This window comes from Grampus griseus (genome assembly GCF_964374135.1).
Source record: "Grampus griseus genome assembly, chromosome: 15".
Taxonomy (NCBI): Eukaryota; Metazoa; Chordata; class Mammalia; order Artiodactyla; family Delphinidae; genus Grampus; species Grampus griseus.
In genome coordinates this window covers 6,214,844-6,233,288 of record NC_139009.1, presented here as the reverse complement: position 1 = coordinate 6,233,288, position 18,445 = coordinate 6,214,844, and the positions used below count along the sequence as shown (strand labels likewise).

At 47.8% G+C, this 18,445-nt stretch overlaps 1 protein-coding gene across 2 annotated transcripts in view; it reads right to left on the bottom strand.

Moving 5' to 3' along the window:
* Positions 1-18,190, bottom strand: part of ASAP2 (ArfGAP with SH3 domain, ankyrin repeat and PH domain 2) — a gene marked incomplete at its 5' end in the record, with an annotated part of 157,407 nt that extends 139,217 nt beyond the window's left edge. For both annotated transcript variants that reach the window (XM_082672195.1, XM_082672196.1), the window contains one exon: positions 18,065-18,190. In XM_082672195.1, the coding sequence (XP_082528321.1) occupies positions 18,065-18,190 (126 nt within the window). The remainder of the gene's footprint in view (positions 1-18,064) is intronic.
* Between the last annotated feature and the right edge of the window lie 255 nt (positions 18,191-18,445).

Here is an 18,445-nt window from a genome sequence, read left to right as displayed (position 1 = left end):
GGACAGTCATCCCTGACCGCTCCAGCGGGAGGGCCTGGGGGGTCGGGCACCGCTGGACACAGGCTGCAGAACACCAGGCTCCCTTCTGAGTGCCCTCCATAACGAAGGGCTGAAGGCTGCAGCACAGGCCAGGTGCCCTGAAATTGCAGGAGATGCAGCTAATGGAGGCTACTAGTGGTAAGTGGAAACTCCTCAGCACAGGAGGGCTGGAGAAGAACCCAGAAACTAAATGGGTGGGATCATAGGTCCACAGGGGGAGGAAGGCCTCTGCCGTCTGGAGTCCCCAGCACCCGACTCTCTCACCAGGGAGCAGAAGTGAGCACCCTGCCTCGGCTCGCACACGAACTCTCCCCGCCGTCTCCTACCGCCCAGGCTGGGATCCGCCGACCATCGCCCTGTCCCAGCCCACCCTGCAGGCCTCCGAGGTGTGGATGGATCCCTCCCCTGGGCCAGGCAGAAGAAGGGGCCAGCTCCCTGACCAAGAGTGCCCGTCTGCAATCTGTCTCCAGACCACCAGGCAATTTTCACCCCTGGGGTGAGAGCTGAGCCAGGCGGCCTCCGGAAAGGCCGGGCTGGTGATGTCAGGCAAGGGAAGAGCAGGTTTCTAGGCGGCTGACATTGCAGTGGGCTGGGTGGCAGGTTTCTTTGTTTTTCTCCAGGCTCCCTGAGTCCTCCGTCCCACTCAGATTCGTCCCTGGGGCCAAGAGGCCAGTCTGAAGAGGGAAAGGAGAAGGGGAGAGTGCGATCCTCCTGTGGCAGCCAAGGAAGATCTTCTGGCAGAGGCCAGAGTTCAGGACAGGACAACGTGAGCGCTGCTTACCCTGCCACCCCCCCTCTACACTGAAGCCACGCAGCAGGCAGGCCAGAAGGTGCCTTCGAAGTCATAAATGGCCACTCTCGGATCAAGAAAGAAGGCAAAAGGCATTTAGAGGAAAAAAGCTCATGGGGGGCAGCAGGCAGATGTGTGCCGAGTCCTGCATGGCCTAAGAGAGGTGACCCTGCCCACTTCATACGCATCTGAGTGACCACTATGCACGTGCGCATGCAGGTATAGAATGTGCTTCCTGTAAAATAAATACTGAATAAATTAATTAGTGGTTGGTCTTTTAGTTTTAAACGGTAGGTTCCTTAAGGGTAGAGACAAGATGATATTTTTAACACTTTAGTATAATGCTCACAGCATTATCATTCTCTGCATGTGTGGCCGGCTGCCAAAGATCCAATACTCAACCTCTGAGGCCCTACTGCCGGCCAGGCACTGGGGGTGAGACACCCTCTCGAGCAAGCACACACCAAACAACCCTGCCGTCGAGGAGCTCCTCTGCTGCTCGTCCCTGCCGTTAAGGAGCTCCTCTGCTGCTCGTCCCTGATGCTTCCCCCCACCCTCTCCCTGGTGGAGTCACTGTTTCTCCTTCCCTCCCACCCATGAGCACCTCCGAGGCAGGAACTCTGACGTCCAGGGCCTGGTACAGAGCCAAGTGCTCTACATGTTTAATGAAGGAAGGCATTAAGGCCTGAACCAACCAACCACAAACCAACCAACCTTAGGAGGTGGCCAAAACCAGAAGAGGGCTGACAAATGAGTAGCCCCCATCTGACTACCTTGTGATGTACCTTCCTTTGTATCCCCAAAGCGCTAATCCAGGCCACAGTGACTGCTTCCCTGGGCAGTGGCCGAAGCTTCGCTCCTGGGCTCCCTGCTCTGGGTCCTTCTCCCCTTTGACCCTCTCACCTCTGTCCCCCATCCCCGCCATGCCAAGTCAGTCTGCCTTAAACCCAGCTTCTGCTCATTTCACTCCCCTACTCAAAAGCCTTAGGTATTTCCCTACAACCTTGGGCAGAAAAGGCTACTTCCACAGGTAGCAAGTACCTACCTGGTCCTCACAGCAAGCAGGGATGTTTAAGGCTGGGGCTTGTGTGATATGTGGACCACTATTCTAAGCAACGTGAAGGCTCTATACCCCCAAACATTCTGTCCATTCAGTCCAGACAGACTCTCTATAGTCACAGCCCATCTTCTCCCCTAGGGGTAGGAACACTTTTTCTATAAAGGGCCCGACAGTAAATATTTTAGGCTTTGCAGGCCATATACGCACAGTCTCTGTTGTATATTCTTCAGATTTGGGGGTTTTTTCTTTATAACTCTTTTTAAACCGCAAATACCACCTTTATTTTAGTTTACTTTGTTTCTTGTTTTTGTTTTTTTGCATACAAAAACAGGGTGGACTGTAGTTTGCCAACCTCTGCCCTGACCAAACAGGGACAACCCTGAGAGCCCTGAACCCAACTTGCATTGTTTCAACTTACCCACCTCAGTCAAGCTATACCCTCCTTTGTCCTGCTCCCTGATGCTCTAGACCCCTGCTCTACAGAAGCAAGCAGGCACTGAGGAGGAAGCCAGGGCCACCCCCGGCACCAGGGAGGACCCACAGCTATTGCAGACCACCACACTGCACAGCTGCAGCACGCTTTACTCCAAGCATCAGACAGCCCAGGTCTGTCCCAGTGATGGGTGAGTGGGGGGATGGATGGATGGACAGATGGATGCATCGATCCATAGACGGATCAACCAATCCATGGATCAATGGATGGACAGATGGACCAAAAACTGCTTTAGAGTAACTGCTTTAAGAATTCAGAGAAGAAAGTGGTTCTGATGGACTGGGGAATGCCAGGGAAGCCTTTACAGAATAAAAAAGACATAATGTATTTTTCAATGAAGAAACTAGATATTAGGGTGCTTTACAGAGTGGAGATTTTGGTAATTCTTAAAGAGATTTTCCTGTTTCAAAGGATAACATGACAATCTTGATCTTTCAAATCAAAACGAATTTACTTCTAAACATACAGCAAGTGTTTTGAAGGTTAAGATATCAAATCACAGAAACAGAAAGATTACCTAGGCCTTCAACATTCAACAGACACTTTCTGAGAACTGTGTGCTGGGAACCACGTCGGGCTCTGAGGACTCAAAGAGAAGCAACACTGAACCTGAGGCACACTCAGTCTGGCGTGAGGGTCCGACAGGAAAACTAACTGCAAGCAGGCGTAACCTTGGATTTGGAGGCTCCCTCACCCCAGAAGGAAACGCCAAGATACTCTGAAGCCAGCCAGTAAGCCTCGCGCTCCTTAACAGCAGACACCTAAGAGCCAAGGGTTGTCCTCACTTAAGTCTACGTGTCCCTGGAAGAGATTTCCACATCATTCTGCCAGAGCCCAGATCCCATCCTGAAAGATGCCCTAAACGCCTCATTTGCGCCAACACCAAAGGAAAGAGCTGTTCCACGTAATTTCATTTTCTCAGTGAACTGAAAGTAATCAAAATTACACAGCGAAACTCAAAACCTATTTTCATGCAAACTCTCCTCAATGGATTACGTGCTGCCCTGCCCAACACAGCAGAGTACTGATTCGAACTCTTCTTAAACCTGCTGCTGTGGGAAGACCCTCGGGGATGCCTAGAGCAGGGGCAGCTCCACACTTCTGAGTCCAATTTTCTCTTTTCCTCCCTTTCACTGGCCTCAGCTGTTGAGCGCCGGTCCCTGCTATTTCTATTTCACTACATGGTCTTTTCCAGAACCCGGAGGATGACCATGACCTACAGAGAAACAAGATGGGCTTTAGAGCAGCTACTTACACAGGGTTTTTTTTCCTGTTTACCACCAAGTTCTAACACATGCCTACCACCGGCTTTAACCACCCAACCTAACAGTACATTTTTCTTTGGAAAAACAGTAACAAATTTCTGAAACACACATCAGCTGACACTGCTACTCCCTACTTCAAACCAAAATCTAACCAACTGTCAGAACCCTATACCAGCTCATGGTTTATCAGGGACAGGAATCAAGCCCTGAATCTGATACAGCAGGCCTCACTGGCTGTGTGCACAGACGCTTAGGGATCCAAGGAGGTTCATAAATTAAAAGAGCAAATAAAACCGAAGCCCTAAAGAGATTTCACATTAGCTATGACTAAAGCAATTTTGTCATAAGATCAATCAAACCTCCTTTACTTTGCTCTGACCATAAAGAAGAAAACTGTGCACTTCAAATATTAAGCTCCTTCCACACTGTTACAGAAGACAATAAATCATTTTTAAAAGAACAATAAACGCAGTTCTGGAAAACTGAGGGGAGGCAGTGTGGTAGGAAAGGAGGCCAACTTTAAATGTCATCACCAAAGCAGCAGCTTACGGGGAAGGAAGGCCTCAGCCTGAAATCCCAAAGTAAAGCTTCCCTCCTGAGTCCCCCCTGGCTGGAATCTCCACTTTGAAAAGAAAGTACAGGGCCCCGAGGGTCTGAAGATACACTAAGGGAATGACGGTAAGAGAATGCAGGGGGAAAAAGAGGGGAGGTGAGAATTTTAAGCTTTGGACACTGCCTAGACAGCAACCCCATCCCCAAGGAAAAGAAACAGGAGCACGGAGGAGGGGAGGGAAGGGAGATGAGAAAGGTGCAGAGCCGCCGGCCTACCTCACCATCTCCACCGCGCTCCACCCCTGCTGCTACCTCTTCCGAATGAGAAGCCTGCGGCTGGCAAGCTACAACCAAGGCAAACAAAAGCTACAGGTTCTGACAGCCCAACAGCCTGAGTAGTAAACACACCTCATTCCCATTCGCCACAAAAGAAAAGCCAACGAGAGGATTCACACGGTGAGAAGAAAACCAGGACTCTCAACAATTACCTTCTGTCAAGAAGTGAGCAGTCTCCACAGTGAACAGATCAAGGTGATGCTTATGGAAAGAGGCAAACAAAAAGCTGCTAACCGGAAAAAACGATGTATCGTTCTGAGTTTGCTGCTGCAGAGACAGACAAGGCCTGGCCCTGGACTGGAAACCTCCCAGGTACTACCAACCGCACACCTTGGCCGGATGAGGCAAATGTCTGCAACCCAGTTATCAACGCAGGTGACATTTCCACTAACGGACTTCGCAACCAGAGACCAAGCCTCCAAGTGTTCCAATTTTCTCAGTATATTCAGAGCCCAAATGAGAACAAACAAAACAAATTAAATTTATTGCATCCCAATTCTGTGCAACCCATTGGCATTTAAAGATGATCAAGAACTGATCCAGCAATGAGGCAATGAAAAGAAATAAAAAGTATCCAGACTGTTAGGGAAGAAGTAAAACTACCTCTATTTGAAGATGACATGATCTTGTATACAGAAAATCCTAATACATACGTACACACACACCCCATTAGAGCTAACAAACACGTTCACCAGTATTGCAGGATGTAAGATCAATACACAAAAATTAATTATATTTCTATACCCTAGCAATGAAAAATCCAGAAATGAAATTAAGAAAACAGTTCCATTTACAACAGCATCAAGAAGAACAGAATACTCGGGATTAGCAGATGCAAACTATTATATATAGAATGGATACACAATAAGGTCCTACTGTATAGCACAGGGAAAACTATAGTCAATATCCTGTAATAAACCATAATGGAAAAGAAAAAAAGAAGAAAATACTAAGGAATAAATTTAACAAAACTTGTACACTGAAAACTACAAAATATCATTAAAAGAGATTAAAGACTTAGTAAGTGCAAAAACATCCTACCGTCCTAGATTGGATGATATTAAGATGTCCACAGTCCCCAAGTTAATCTACAGATTCAAAGCAATCCCCATCAGAATCCCAGCTGGCTTTTTTTTTTTTTTTGCAATAACTGACAAGTTGATCCTGAAATTCATATGGTAACAGGGACCCTGAATGGCCAAAACAATTTTGGAAAAGAAAACAAAGTTGGAGGACTCGCACTTCCTGATTTCAACACTTACCATAAGCCTAGCGTAAGGATAAAATCAGTGGACTAGAATTGAGAGTGCAGAAGTAAACCCATACATCAAACTTCAACTGATTTCCGAAAAGGGTGCCCAAAGTATTCAGTGGGGAAGGAATACTCTTTTCAACAAATGGTGTTGGGACAATTAGAGATTCACATGCAAAAGAATAAAGTTGGAATCCTACCTCATATCATATCCCTACCTACCTCACAAAACAAACTCAAAATGGATCAAGGACTTCAATGTAAGGTCTAAAACTTTAAAACTCTTAGAAGAATATGTAGGTGTGTATCTCTGTGACCTTATATTAGTAACAGTTTCTTAGGTATGACAACAAAAGCACAAGCAACCAAAGGAAAAACAGATATTCCGGACTTTACCAAATTAAAAACTTCTGTGCTTCAAAGGACACCATCAAGGGGGTAAAAATAGGAGAAAATATCTGCAAATCATGTATTTGTTAAGAGTCTAGTTCTAGAATATATAAAGAGCTCTTACAATTTAACAGTAAAAAAACCCAAATAATCCAATTCTAAAATTGGATTGGCAAAGGATTTAAATAGGTATTTCTCCAAAGAAGACATACAAATGGCCACAGGCACATGAAACAATGCTCAACACCACTAGTCATCAATCAGGGAAATGCAAGTCAATCCAGCAGAGATCACTGCATATCTACTAGGATGGCTACAATCAAAAAGACAGTAACAAGTGCTGAAAAGGATGTGAAGAAAATGGCACCCTATACACTGTTGCTGCTGCTGGGAATGTAAAGTGGTGCAGCTTCTTTAGACGATATTCTGACAGTTCCTCAAAAAGTTAAACACAGAGTTACCATATGCCCCAGCAATCCCACGCCTAGATATATACCCAAGAGAACTGAAAACATATGTCCACCCAAAACCTTGTACAAGAATAATCACAGCAGCATTTTTCATAATAGACAAAAACAACCCAGATATAATAGACAAAAACATCTGGAAACAACCCAGATGTCTATCAGCTGATGAATGGATAAACAAAATGTCATATATACATACAATGGAATATTATTCAGCCAGAAAAAAGGAGTAAAGTACAGAATCATACCACAACTTGGATGAGCCTTGAAAACATGATGCTAAGTGAAAGAAGCCAGACACACAAGGCCACAAATTGTATGACTCCATTACATGAATTCCATTACACGAAATGTCCAGAATAGGCAAATCTATAGAGGAGGAAAGTCGATTAGTGGTTGTCAGGGATTGAGGGAGAGGGAAATGGGGAGTGACTGCTAATGGGTATGGGATTTTCTTTTAGGGTGATGAAAATGTTCTGGAATTGGGGACTTCCCTGGTGGCGCAGTGGTTAAGAGAATCCGCCTGCCAATGCAGGGGACACGGGTTCGAGCCCTGGTCCGGGAAGATCCCACATGCCGCAGAGCAACTAAGCCTGTGCTCCACAACTACTGAGCCTGCGCTCTAGAGCCCACGAGCCACAACTACTGAGCCTGCGAGCCACAGCTACTGAAGCCCGCACGCCTAGAGCCCACGCTCCGCAACAAGAGAAGCCACAGCGATGAGAAGCCCGTGCACGGCAATGAAGAGCAGCCCCCACTTGCCGCAACTAGAGAAAGCCCGCGTGCAGCAACGAAGACCCAACGCAGCCAAAAATAAATAAATTAACTAATTTTAAAAAATGTTCTGAGAGAGGCATGGACATATATACACTACCAAACGTAAGGTAGATAGCTAGTGGGAAGCAGCCGCATAGCGCAAGGAGATCAGCTCAGTGCTTTGTGACCGCCTGGAGGGGTGGGATAGGGAGGGTGGGAGGGAGGGAGACACAGGAGGGAAGAGATGTGGGAACGTATGTATATGTATAACTGATTCACTTTGTTATAAAGCAGAAACTAACACACCATTGTAGAGCAATTATACTCCAATAAAGATATTTTAAAAAATGTTCTGGAATTGGATACAGGTGATAGCTGAACAGTTCTGTGAATATACCAAAAAAATCACGAATTAGACACTTTAAAATGGTAGATTTTATGGTATGTGAATTGTATCTCAATTTTTTAAAAAAGCAACAACAGGGCTTCCCTGGTGGCGCAGTGGTTGAGAGTCCGCCTGCCGATGCAGGGGACACGGGTTCGTGCCCCGGTCTGGGAAGATCCCACATGCCGCGGAGCGGCTGGGCCCGTGAGCCATGGCCACTGAGCCTGCGCGTCCGGAGCCTGTGCTCTGCAACGGGAGAGGCCACAGCAGTGAGAGGCCCGCGTACCGCAAAAAAAAAAAAAGCAACAACAAAAATAAGCACCTGAGGAAACCACAGAAAGGTGTTTTTTTTATCAACTTGATTAATTCATAACCTATACTTTTTTTCAGGACTAAAAACTAGCCATTCGTTGCCGAGTTTTATTCCCACCTTTTATTCTAGTGTCTTTTCAAACTGAATATATGGGATACAAAGAACCATGAGATTTTTAGGCTGGAGAGGGTAGTCGGAGATCAACTAATCCCAACACCTCATTTAAGAGATCACACATCCAGGGCAGTGACTTGCTCAAGGTCGTACAGCAAGGTGGAGACCACATCAGAACTGGAACCGACTCTTCTAACCCCCTGGCTGGTGCTCTTCCCATGCCACCATATTAACACAACCAAATCCACAGGGCTTCATAATAGCACGTCTTCCAGTGATGAAATACTGGCTCCCCCTAAGGCTAGGGAAAAGCTCTTGGAACCCTGATGTCAGAAAATCAGTATTTACTTAAAATTCAACAGTCCAAATTATTTAGTGATCGCAAAACCCTGTGATCATTAACACAATCTTCTTTTCACCAGAGAAGCAAAGCACAACAGAGCTGTAATCAAGAAACCAAGGCATGCACCTGGAAAGGCAGTTCAAGGTGAGACGGGTAGCACACTACAGAGCCCCATTTGGCCCAAACTTAAACTAGTGATGCACCCAATGAAATTCCAGCTCATGGGCCAACCACCATATCGACTCCAGTGGTATTCTGGGGGAGGGAGAATCTTTAAAGGGGGAGTAGAGAGGGAAAGTGTTATTTTCACCTCTAGTCTCTTGAAAAGTATAAATACGAATGGCCAGCAGAAAGTGGACGAGGTGGTCAGAGAAAGTAAAGAGCGGCACGAGGCAGGTGAACTGTGTTGCAGAAACAGAATGTTAGGAAATGTCTCATCTACCCTCCACTTTACAAGTGAGGCCACTAAGCCTGGACCAGTGAAATCAGCCGCCCAAGGCCCAGCACCTGGTTAGCTAACAGGTCAGGGCTATCAGAGGAATAAATACAGTACAAAGACTTAACATGTCCCTTCCTCTCAGAATCTCCCCAAAGTTCCCTAACTGGCAGCAGGGTGCCAACACCTCATGCAGACTGCCTAGACAAGCCACATCTGTGATTCCCCCCTTCAGTGGTCGCCTCTCCAAACACAGATCTGCTGACACGGAGGGAACAGTGCATGGACCTGATCCCTGGCTACGTGGCTCTGGAGTCCTTTACAAGCAGCTGTCCTCAGTCCCTCAGCTCTGAGGGGGAGGGAGGGGAGGCAGATGTACCTTTCTAACTCACTCCAAAACAGTTAAGGCCACTTAATAAACACCTCTGATGCTAAGTACCTCCCCAGGGGTTAGAGTCTGATGACCTAGGTCGACAACTATCAACCTGCACTAAAGAAGCCCAGAGAAACACCTAAAGAGGGAACTTCCCAGGCAATAGAGATTCCAGCAGGAGACCGTCAGGTGAGGGTGAGGCATTAAAGGGCCAGCAGGAGGAACACCCCTAAGCACACAGGCTAATCTCAGCGTGGCTAGGACTCCTGGTTCTATCAACCGCTAATTGCGGGGCGGGCGGGCTACCTGCAGTCATGGAACTTGTCTGAGCCTCGGGTTTCTTCAACTATAACATAGAGATAACAGGATCTACAGCAGACAGGATAAGGGAAAGGATTCAGCCATCAAAACAAGCCATTTAAAACACAGCACAGCCCTTAACCCAGAACTAGGGCTCAAAGAAATGTCAGCCATTGCTGTTAAAAACAAAAACAAAACCTCTATTAAGATTTCTTCTGGGAAACTAGGGAAAGAGGCCCCCAAATCCGGGTCACCTGGCTAGAATCCTAGACGCCGAGGGAATTCACCATTAGAGGGAACCATCTTCACCAGCCGGCCGACTTTACTGCGAGCATCTGTGTATAAAATCACACTGACAAAGCCATCTTCAGCACCGAGTGGAGAGATGATGTCATTAAGAATCCCGTTAGTAGGGCAGGCCTCCTGCCAGGGTGTGAGCAATGCCCGGGGCCACTCGGCTTTGCAGGGCTGGGCATGTCAGCAGAGCAGTGAAAAGAGTAACGAGGAACCGTTTCTGCAGCAACACGGACAGAGGAGGCAGAGAGGAAACAGTGGCAGCAAGGGTTCTTCAGAAGCATCCACTCAGGAAATGCGGCAGATGCATCACAGCGCAAGACAGCAAGAGAGGGGTCGTGCTGGTCACAGCCATCAATATGGAGGGCCTTTTCCGGTCCAGGCTCTACAGAGGCAGTTGGCGGCTACAGGAGCAGACTCTCGTGTCAAAACGCTTGAGTTTGAATCCTGGCTCTGCCACTTCCTAGCTCTGTGATCCTGGTAAAGTGGCTCAGGTTCTCTGGGCCTTACAGGGTTTTTGTAATCATCAAGCAAGTTAAGGGTTAATATGTGTAAAGAACTTAAAGCATGCCTGGCACACAGTAAGCGCCCAGTAAGTGCTAAAAGGCAAGGAAAAAACAACAACAGGGACTGACAGTAACACTTCAGTCATGCTGTGGATACCCCAAACACACTCATGCAACAACAGCATCGTTTCAAACACGCAACCTCACCGAAAACACGACAGAACTCAAAGTCTGCCTTAGAAGTCTGGGCGGAAGGTACCTGTAAATCTATCACTTCACATCCAAGCTTGCCCTCCAGAGTCAAGGACAGCATATGACAAACCAGAAAAACAAGAAAGGTAAAAGTAGGAGAATTGGCGGCCCAGCTCAAGGCCCTAACCACAGGACTCATCAGATGCAATTCACAGTTTTGCTGAACGCCAAGGCATGCATGAAGGTATGAACTAAACCAGGACCACATGAGAAACTGCCAAGCCCTGACCTTGAAAAAATGCGGAGAGCACCATGGCTGTCAAACCACAACCAACAGCTTCACCCTCCACCCCTAGCTCCTCTAAGCACCTTTACTACTGGACAACTATAACGCTGGCTTGGGGTGTCACCCCTCTCTGCTCAACTCTAAGAACCAATTCATCACAATGATGGTATAATTATGAAGCCTGTTTAAGAAGCATTGCTGCAGAGTCACTCACTCACTCCAAAATACAGTTGACTAAAGTAATCTTACCAATAAGCCTGGAATTCTTAGCCTGAATTCAGGGGGGTTCATAAACTTGGATTGGAAAAAAGAATTACATCTGGATTTCATGAGCCCCCAAATGAAATTCAGCGTTTCCCTCAATTATGAATGTAAGCAACACACCGTGATGGTATTAGCAGTACCTGCGACTCCAACAAAAGATATACTTACATAGCTTTAGAGGTGTTGGAAACAGCTCCAATACTGCTTACATTCATCAGTACCTCAAAATTAAAATATTTATTAGACCCAAAACCAAATCTTGATATTTAATGCTTTAGTAAAGAAACATATATTACTATGACACAGATTTTCAAATATATTTTTGAAATATATTTCAATATACTTGGTTCCCTTCGAGATCCCATGTATTTTATTCAATGCATTAAAACATCTTTCTGAAAAGAGGTCCACCATCTTCACCAGAGTACCAGAGGGGTCCATGGCACAAAAAGAAGGGCTAAAAGGGGCTTCCCTGGTGGCGCAGTGGTTGAGAGTCCGCCTGCCGATGCAGGGGACACGGGTTCGTGCCCTGGTCCGGGAAGATCCCACATGCCGCGGAGCGGCTGGGCTCGTGAGCCATGGCCGCTGAGCCTGCGCGTCCGGAGCCTGTGCTCCGCAACGAGAGAGGCCACGACGGTGAGAGGCCCGCGTACCGCAAAAAAAAAAAAAAAAGGGCTAAAAGGATAAACACTAACTACACACAAAATAAGTGCTTTATGGGGAAGGAGCTAATCCCGCCCACTTTTCCATCACTGGCCCCTGGTGGTAACAAAATACTGGTAGATGCCCACACACATTTACAAATCAAGAAACCCAACACAACCAAATACAAATAAAAATTCAGCCCAAGCATTCCAGCTCTGGTTGACAGTCTGTTTATTCCACATCGTCCACATGATAAAACGATAATGGTAAAGAAGTACCTGGAAGGGCCCTGGCAACCACTTGAAGGCCGCATGACACAGAAAGTATAGGCAAAGAAGGCGGTTTCCTATGGTGGTGGGACTAGGTGAATTCACCACCTCTCTGCAGTGGGAAAGAGGAGTGTTTAGGGAGCTGAATGTGGACAGTATCCCAGGCATCCGACACAGCTAAGAAAGCGTCACCTGCTATCATCTGCCTACAAACAGCAGAGGAGAGAAGCAGACATACCCCACCGGCCCTGTCTACACAACTCTGCTTACTCTCTCCCTTTCCTTATCAGTGTCTGCAGAGAACAAAATGGATATCCAGCACTGGCCCCAACACAAGTGCTACAGCCAGTCATGCTGAGCAGCACACAGCCGGCCTCGATACCAACACTAAGTAGCTCCGCAGAGTGTCAGCTTTGCTGCAGGGACACCAGGAGGCCCGTCCTTCAAGCGCCCGAGTGAACCGAGCCTGGCCTCTGCCTTCGCTGGGACGGGAGCCCTGCTCTGTCCCTCTCGCCCCCCAGCACAGACAACACAGAGGGTCTCCATCAGACCTCTCGTCGCCCCCACTGCTACCACCTAGGCCACGACGTTCTTGCCTGGATGACCCCCAGCCCCAACTGGTCCCCCTCTTTTCTCTCATGCGCTGCCCATCTATTCTCTCTGGAGCAACCACCGGGAAAGGTTTAAAATGTAAATCAGATCAAGCCCTCCAGCGGCTTCCCACCATGTTAGAACAAAATCCAATTCCCTCCCAAGACCCAGAAGACCTCCTGTGATCTGGTCCTGCCTGGCCCTCACCCTCTCCCACGCCCACTTCTCTCCTCCAACAGGGCCTGGGCCAGGCACATCTTAGGGCCTTTTCACGTGCTGCTCTCCCCTGGCTACTTCCTCATTGCCTTCTGGGCTCTCTCTAATGCCACCTCTTCGGAGAGGCCTTTCCTGATTTCAGTTTCCTGCTCTCCAGAGTCACATTCTGTTCCTGTATTCTGTGTAACTTTTCTTCAGAGCACTTATCACTACCTGACATTACATTACTTTACTGCAGTGATTATCAACCCCATTTAGGGAGTGGCTTTAAAAATTGCCAATGCTTCAGGCCCCACCTAAACTAATTAAGTCAGAATTTCATGGAGTGGGCCAGGCATCTCTATTCTATAAGCCCCCCAGCAAGTGATTCTAATGTGCCGCCAGGGTTAGAACAGTGCTTCTCAAACGTTAATGTGCATATAATGCACCTGGAGATGTTATTAAACCCTCGATTCTGATTCCACGGGTCTAGGGTGGGATTTGACAGTCTGCATTTCTAACAAGCTTCCAGGTGATGCCAATGCAGCTGGTCAGTGAACCCTTCTCTGAGTTGCTAGCGTCTAAAAACCATTGTCCAGAACTTTCTGCAATGAGGAAAATGTTCTAAACCTACGCTGTCCAATGCACCTGTGCTTTATCAGCACTTGAAATGTGGCCAGGGCAGTTGAGAAACTGAAGGGTTAATTTTAGGCTACTATATTGGACAGTGCAAGTCTAGAATGTATGTGCTCCACAAAGAAAGGCATCAGGGCCTGGCCATGTGGAGGGTAAGAATCAAGGATTCTTCCAAATTCGTGGCCTGAGCAGCCCTCTGTGGATTGGCTATGAAAATCCAACCAGAGGCCTAGATGGCCACCGCCTCAGGAGTGGATCAATATTTACCTAAGGCTGGGAGGCAGATACAAGAGACTATATTGAGATCCCTCAGTAATTAAAGCATGTGGTAAGCCACAGATGACTACCTTGGCTTCAAGACTCAACTGCACATCATCATGCAAGGCCCCCCTAACCATGGACCCAGGCACACCTGAGCACTCCCATCCCTAGGCATCCATGATTCTGGACAGCCTTGTGGTTACGGCCTCACCACGCTTTATTGCATTGATTTGTTTATAGGATATCTGTCTCTCCCACTAAGCTTCAGGTTGCTTCAAAGACAATGCATGCCTCTTGGGAATTCTGTTCCCATCACCTAGCACACAGCAGCACTTAATAAATACTGAATGAATGACAGGGCCTGGAATTCACCACGAACAGCATTAGTACTTTTACTGTTAATCACAAGAAAGAGAGAAATTGAATGGGGGGTGGGGGAGAATGGGGGATCACATAAGAAGGGATCATTCCCTCCTTGAATGACTCGAAAATTTCCAGACACCTATATCCAGATTACAGGACACAGCATAACAAGCTGGCCCTGTCTGATCCACAGAGGCTCATTTCCGAAAATAAGAAGGGACTGGGCAAGCAGATGATGTGCTTCTGACAATAAATCTAAAATCTGTTAGTCTGGGATGTGGAAGCGCTGTTTTTCAAACAAGTCACAAAGGGCTAAGATTCAGAATCACACTCTTGCCTAAAAAGTACGTAGGCCGTAGGCTGGGTTCCCACTAATAACTGCTGGGAGGGGCTTCTGGCCCCAAGGACAGCAAGGCCCCTGGGAGTCTGTGCAGCCCAGATGCTCATTCTACCCCTGCAGTTAGAACCCTGCGCTTGTGACAGCAATGAGATTTCCAAGGCAACCAAGGACAACAGAGTGGAGAATTATGGCCCGGAAGGAAGTAGATTAAATTTTAATACTCACGAGTCAACATCAAATTTATTTTTAAAACTACATATCTGACAAAGCCAAATAAGCAAGACAGAATGGATGATGCTCTAAAGGAGGGTCTAACTATGAATATCCCACACATGTATACAATTTTTCCCTATTTTGAGAATATTTCAAAGAGCTCAGACTCAAAGAAACTGAGACAGCAATAAAAACCCCCAAAAGGGGGGGGAGGAGGGTTTTCAGATTCAGCCACAACTACTTATTTTTTTTTCCATTATTTCCAAAAACACAGGGCAGATTCCAGTTGAAGTACCAGACTTTGCTAAAATTGTGCAAAACAATTACTTCACCAAGAGAAAGCGATGATCACAAAGTGAAAATTTTAAAACACAGCTATGTGCTGACCTGCTGCCAAGACAACAAACTGGTTAAAAAATAAGCAACAGTGAACATATAGCAGTTTTCCATTCACTTACTCATTCAACCATTCCTTTCCCTTACTCCCCTCCCCCCCATGTAAATCCCGGCTTGGGGGGCCAAACACCCTCATCAGGTTCTATGGATTAACTATCATGTAATCTATTAAAGCAGTTAACATTTAGTAAACTGGTTGTCTACCAGGTATTGTGCTGTGTATTATCTCATTAAACCCTCACAACCCTCTGAAGTAGACGGGTATTGTGATTGAGACTTTAAAGCCAAGGAAAATGAGAAAACATTAGGTATCTCACCTAAGTTCACACAATTGCCCAGTGGTGGAGTGCGAACTTGAACCCAGGTCCATCTGACAAAGGAGTAATTTAGAGAATTCAGCATTATTAAAAGTAACAGAAAGCAGCATCATTTTGGAAAACAGCATGAAACCAAGTTCAAACTCCAACTCTTCAACTTACTAGCTCTCTAACCTTGAGCAAATTAACCTCTCTAAGCTTCAATGTCCTCATGTGTAAAGCAGGGATGAGGAATAAATACAACAGATGTGAGGTTCATAGTACAGGGTAGGGATCCATTAGCTACCCACAGTCCAGCTACAGGTGTACATATCAAAAAAAACCCTTACACTTCAACTGTAGGACGTTTTTAGCAGACATAACCTATCTTGGAAATAATAGGTTCACAAACATTAACCAGTTTAAAATTAGTTTACTAATTCCATGACACATTTGTTTAAACACAGGACCAAGGACTTGAAAATTTGTCACAATACCCACTCTCATGTCTCATTTCAGTATGAAGAGCAGATGCGTGTTTAAAATCAAAACATGAGGGCATTACTGGTTAAATAAAACTGTTTCAGATTTAGTTCTCTCATAAATGTAAGCTCACATGTACCATTATCTTAGTATGTATACTGAATTTGCTTAAAGTGAGACAGACCTGTAATGATTTGGGGTTTTTTTTTTTTTCATTTTTGAGACTTTAACCAATTCTTGTTCTTGGATGGAAACATGGAGCAAGCCTGCAGTTTAGTAACATGACCAAATCCAGTCTCTCTTTAATCTGCTCAGTAACTGAGCTCTAGGGTAATCTCCTGCACAGCATACAAAAAGAGCTCTGGAATTACACACTGCAAACTAAAATTAATCTGGAAAGGATACGTCAATTTTAACAGCAACTCCTATTTGCCTAGCTTTCCAGCATCTGCCAGTGTTAGTAATATTTAACTGACAAACTTCAGTAGGGAAAAGAAACAGAACTTTAAACACAATTAAGCTTTCTTTTTAAGGCACTGTGTACAAAGCTTCCTTCCCTTAAAAGATATTCAGCTACCTCTTGGGCTGCAATCATTCCATAAACATTGTTAATGGTGTATTTTCAAAACAGCGTGAAAATTTCTTCTTGCTTTTCAACCAGCACTTCTGAAAAAACTTACTACGCTCATCCCCATCTGCCTCATTTGAAGGCATAATCTTGAAGCCTTGCTAATACAGGTAGAGTTAAGTGATGTGGGATCACAGAGCTCACTACAAAAGGTTACATTCAGCTCTCCTCTACAAAAAAAAGGGGGGGTGAGGAAGGAAGGGGGAAGAAAGCCCTATACTATACTTAAAACACTCAGAATGTTAAATCTGCTACTTTTGATTTAGCCAATTATTGACTGTTTATGTCTACAAAGAAAAAAATTTCCATTAAGGGAAAACATTCTGTATTTTTTTTCCCCAAGCAATTCCTAACAGCAGCTGCTTTGTTCAAGTCGGCAAAAACCTGAATGCCATCGCTTAATTTAAAGCTCTCTGGTAACCTCTCCTCACTCACTCTAGCCCAGTCATCTCCTTCTAAAATACCTACCATACCCCATTTTAAGAACGTTACTTGACGTTCTGGCCAAGAGGAATTTAATCATCTCTTCGACACTGGCACACGTGTGGCTGGCAAACCAGTTCCCTGTTATGAGCCAAGCACCTGATACAGTGTCTCTGACCCTCATAACCACCCTGGAAAGGATGCATTGCTAGTCTCGTTTGATAGGTAAGGAAAATGAAGGCAGAAAGGTGAGGAGCTGCCCCAAACCACTGTCGGCAGTGGCCCTGGACTCACGAACTCTGCCTGCCCTTCAGTCCCAGGCTGCTCTGACTGTCACCTAAGCTTGCGGGTCCTAAGCGCTCTCTCCGCAGGATGTGCAGGGCTTACTAGTTAGCACTAGACGATGACTTTGCACCTTGACTAAAAGCAGGCCTTTTCCAGGCTGATGGGGGAAGGGAGGCGTCCAGAGCTGCGAGCAGGTAAGACACACGTCCCCGGGGGTCAGCAATGGCCTTTGGATCGGAAGCCCGGCTCGCCCACTCCTCCCCGGGCGCCGCGCGGCACGGCGCGGGTCAGGCCTTCCTGGCTAAGGTGTGCACACCTTTTCTAGGCAGCCGGGGTCCCCCGGACCGACCCAAGAGTCGTGCAGAGTGGGTCCCGGGCACACGGGCACCGCGCCGGGAAAGCTGGGGACAGGGGCACTCCACGCGCTGAGAGGGGGACGCTGGGGGGCCGCGGGCAAGCCGACGACCCCGGCCACAGCAGCCGAGGGGTCCCCGCTCACCGCCGGCCCCGACTCTCAGGCCAAAGTTGGCGGCGCAGGGAGCGGGGGGGACGGCGGGGCTGGGTACCGCCCGGCCCGGGGCCCCGCGAGGGGAGGAGGGGGGGGGGTCTTAAAAAGGCCCAAGGTAGGCAGCCGGCAGCCGTCTCTTCTGAGCCACCTCCACGGAACAAAGGGCTTGTTGAGGGCAGGGTTCGCCCAGCTGCGTCCGGATCCCGAGGAAAAGAAACTTTTCCCGGGATGCGGGAGCCGGGCCCGGGGCGGGGGTGGGCTAGCGGGGCGCGGTGCTACCTGCGGCCGGAGCCGCCCGCCCGGCGAGGCCCGCCGGCGCCGCTCACCTCCTCGATGGCCGCCACCGTGTTCCGGCACTGCGCCGTGCGCGTGGTGAAGCTCGAGGCCGTGGGCGCCTTGTAGTCTTCATGGGTCTCGGCCACGAATTCCGACACGGAGATCTGGTCCGGCATCGCCTCAGAGCGCGGGCGGCGGGCCGCAGGGGAGCCGCCGCCTCAGCCGCCGCGAGGGCTCCGACCGGCCGCTCGGACGCCGACGCCGCCGCCCTCGCCGCGCCTGCAGCTCGCCCGGCCGGCGGACAAAGGGAAGCGCCGCGGCGCGGGCCGGCGCCGCGGGAGCCGCACGAGCCGCCGCAGGGCGCGGGTCGGCCGCCCGCGGGGCCCGGCGGCGGGAGCAGGGGCCGCGCGCGCAGCCCCGCGCAGCTCGGG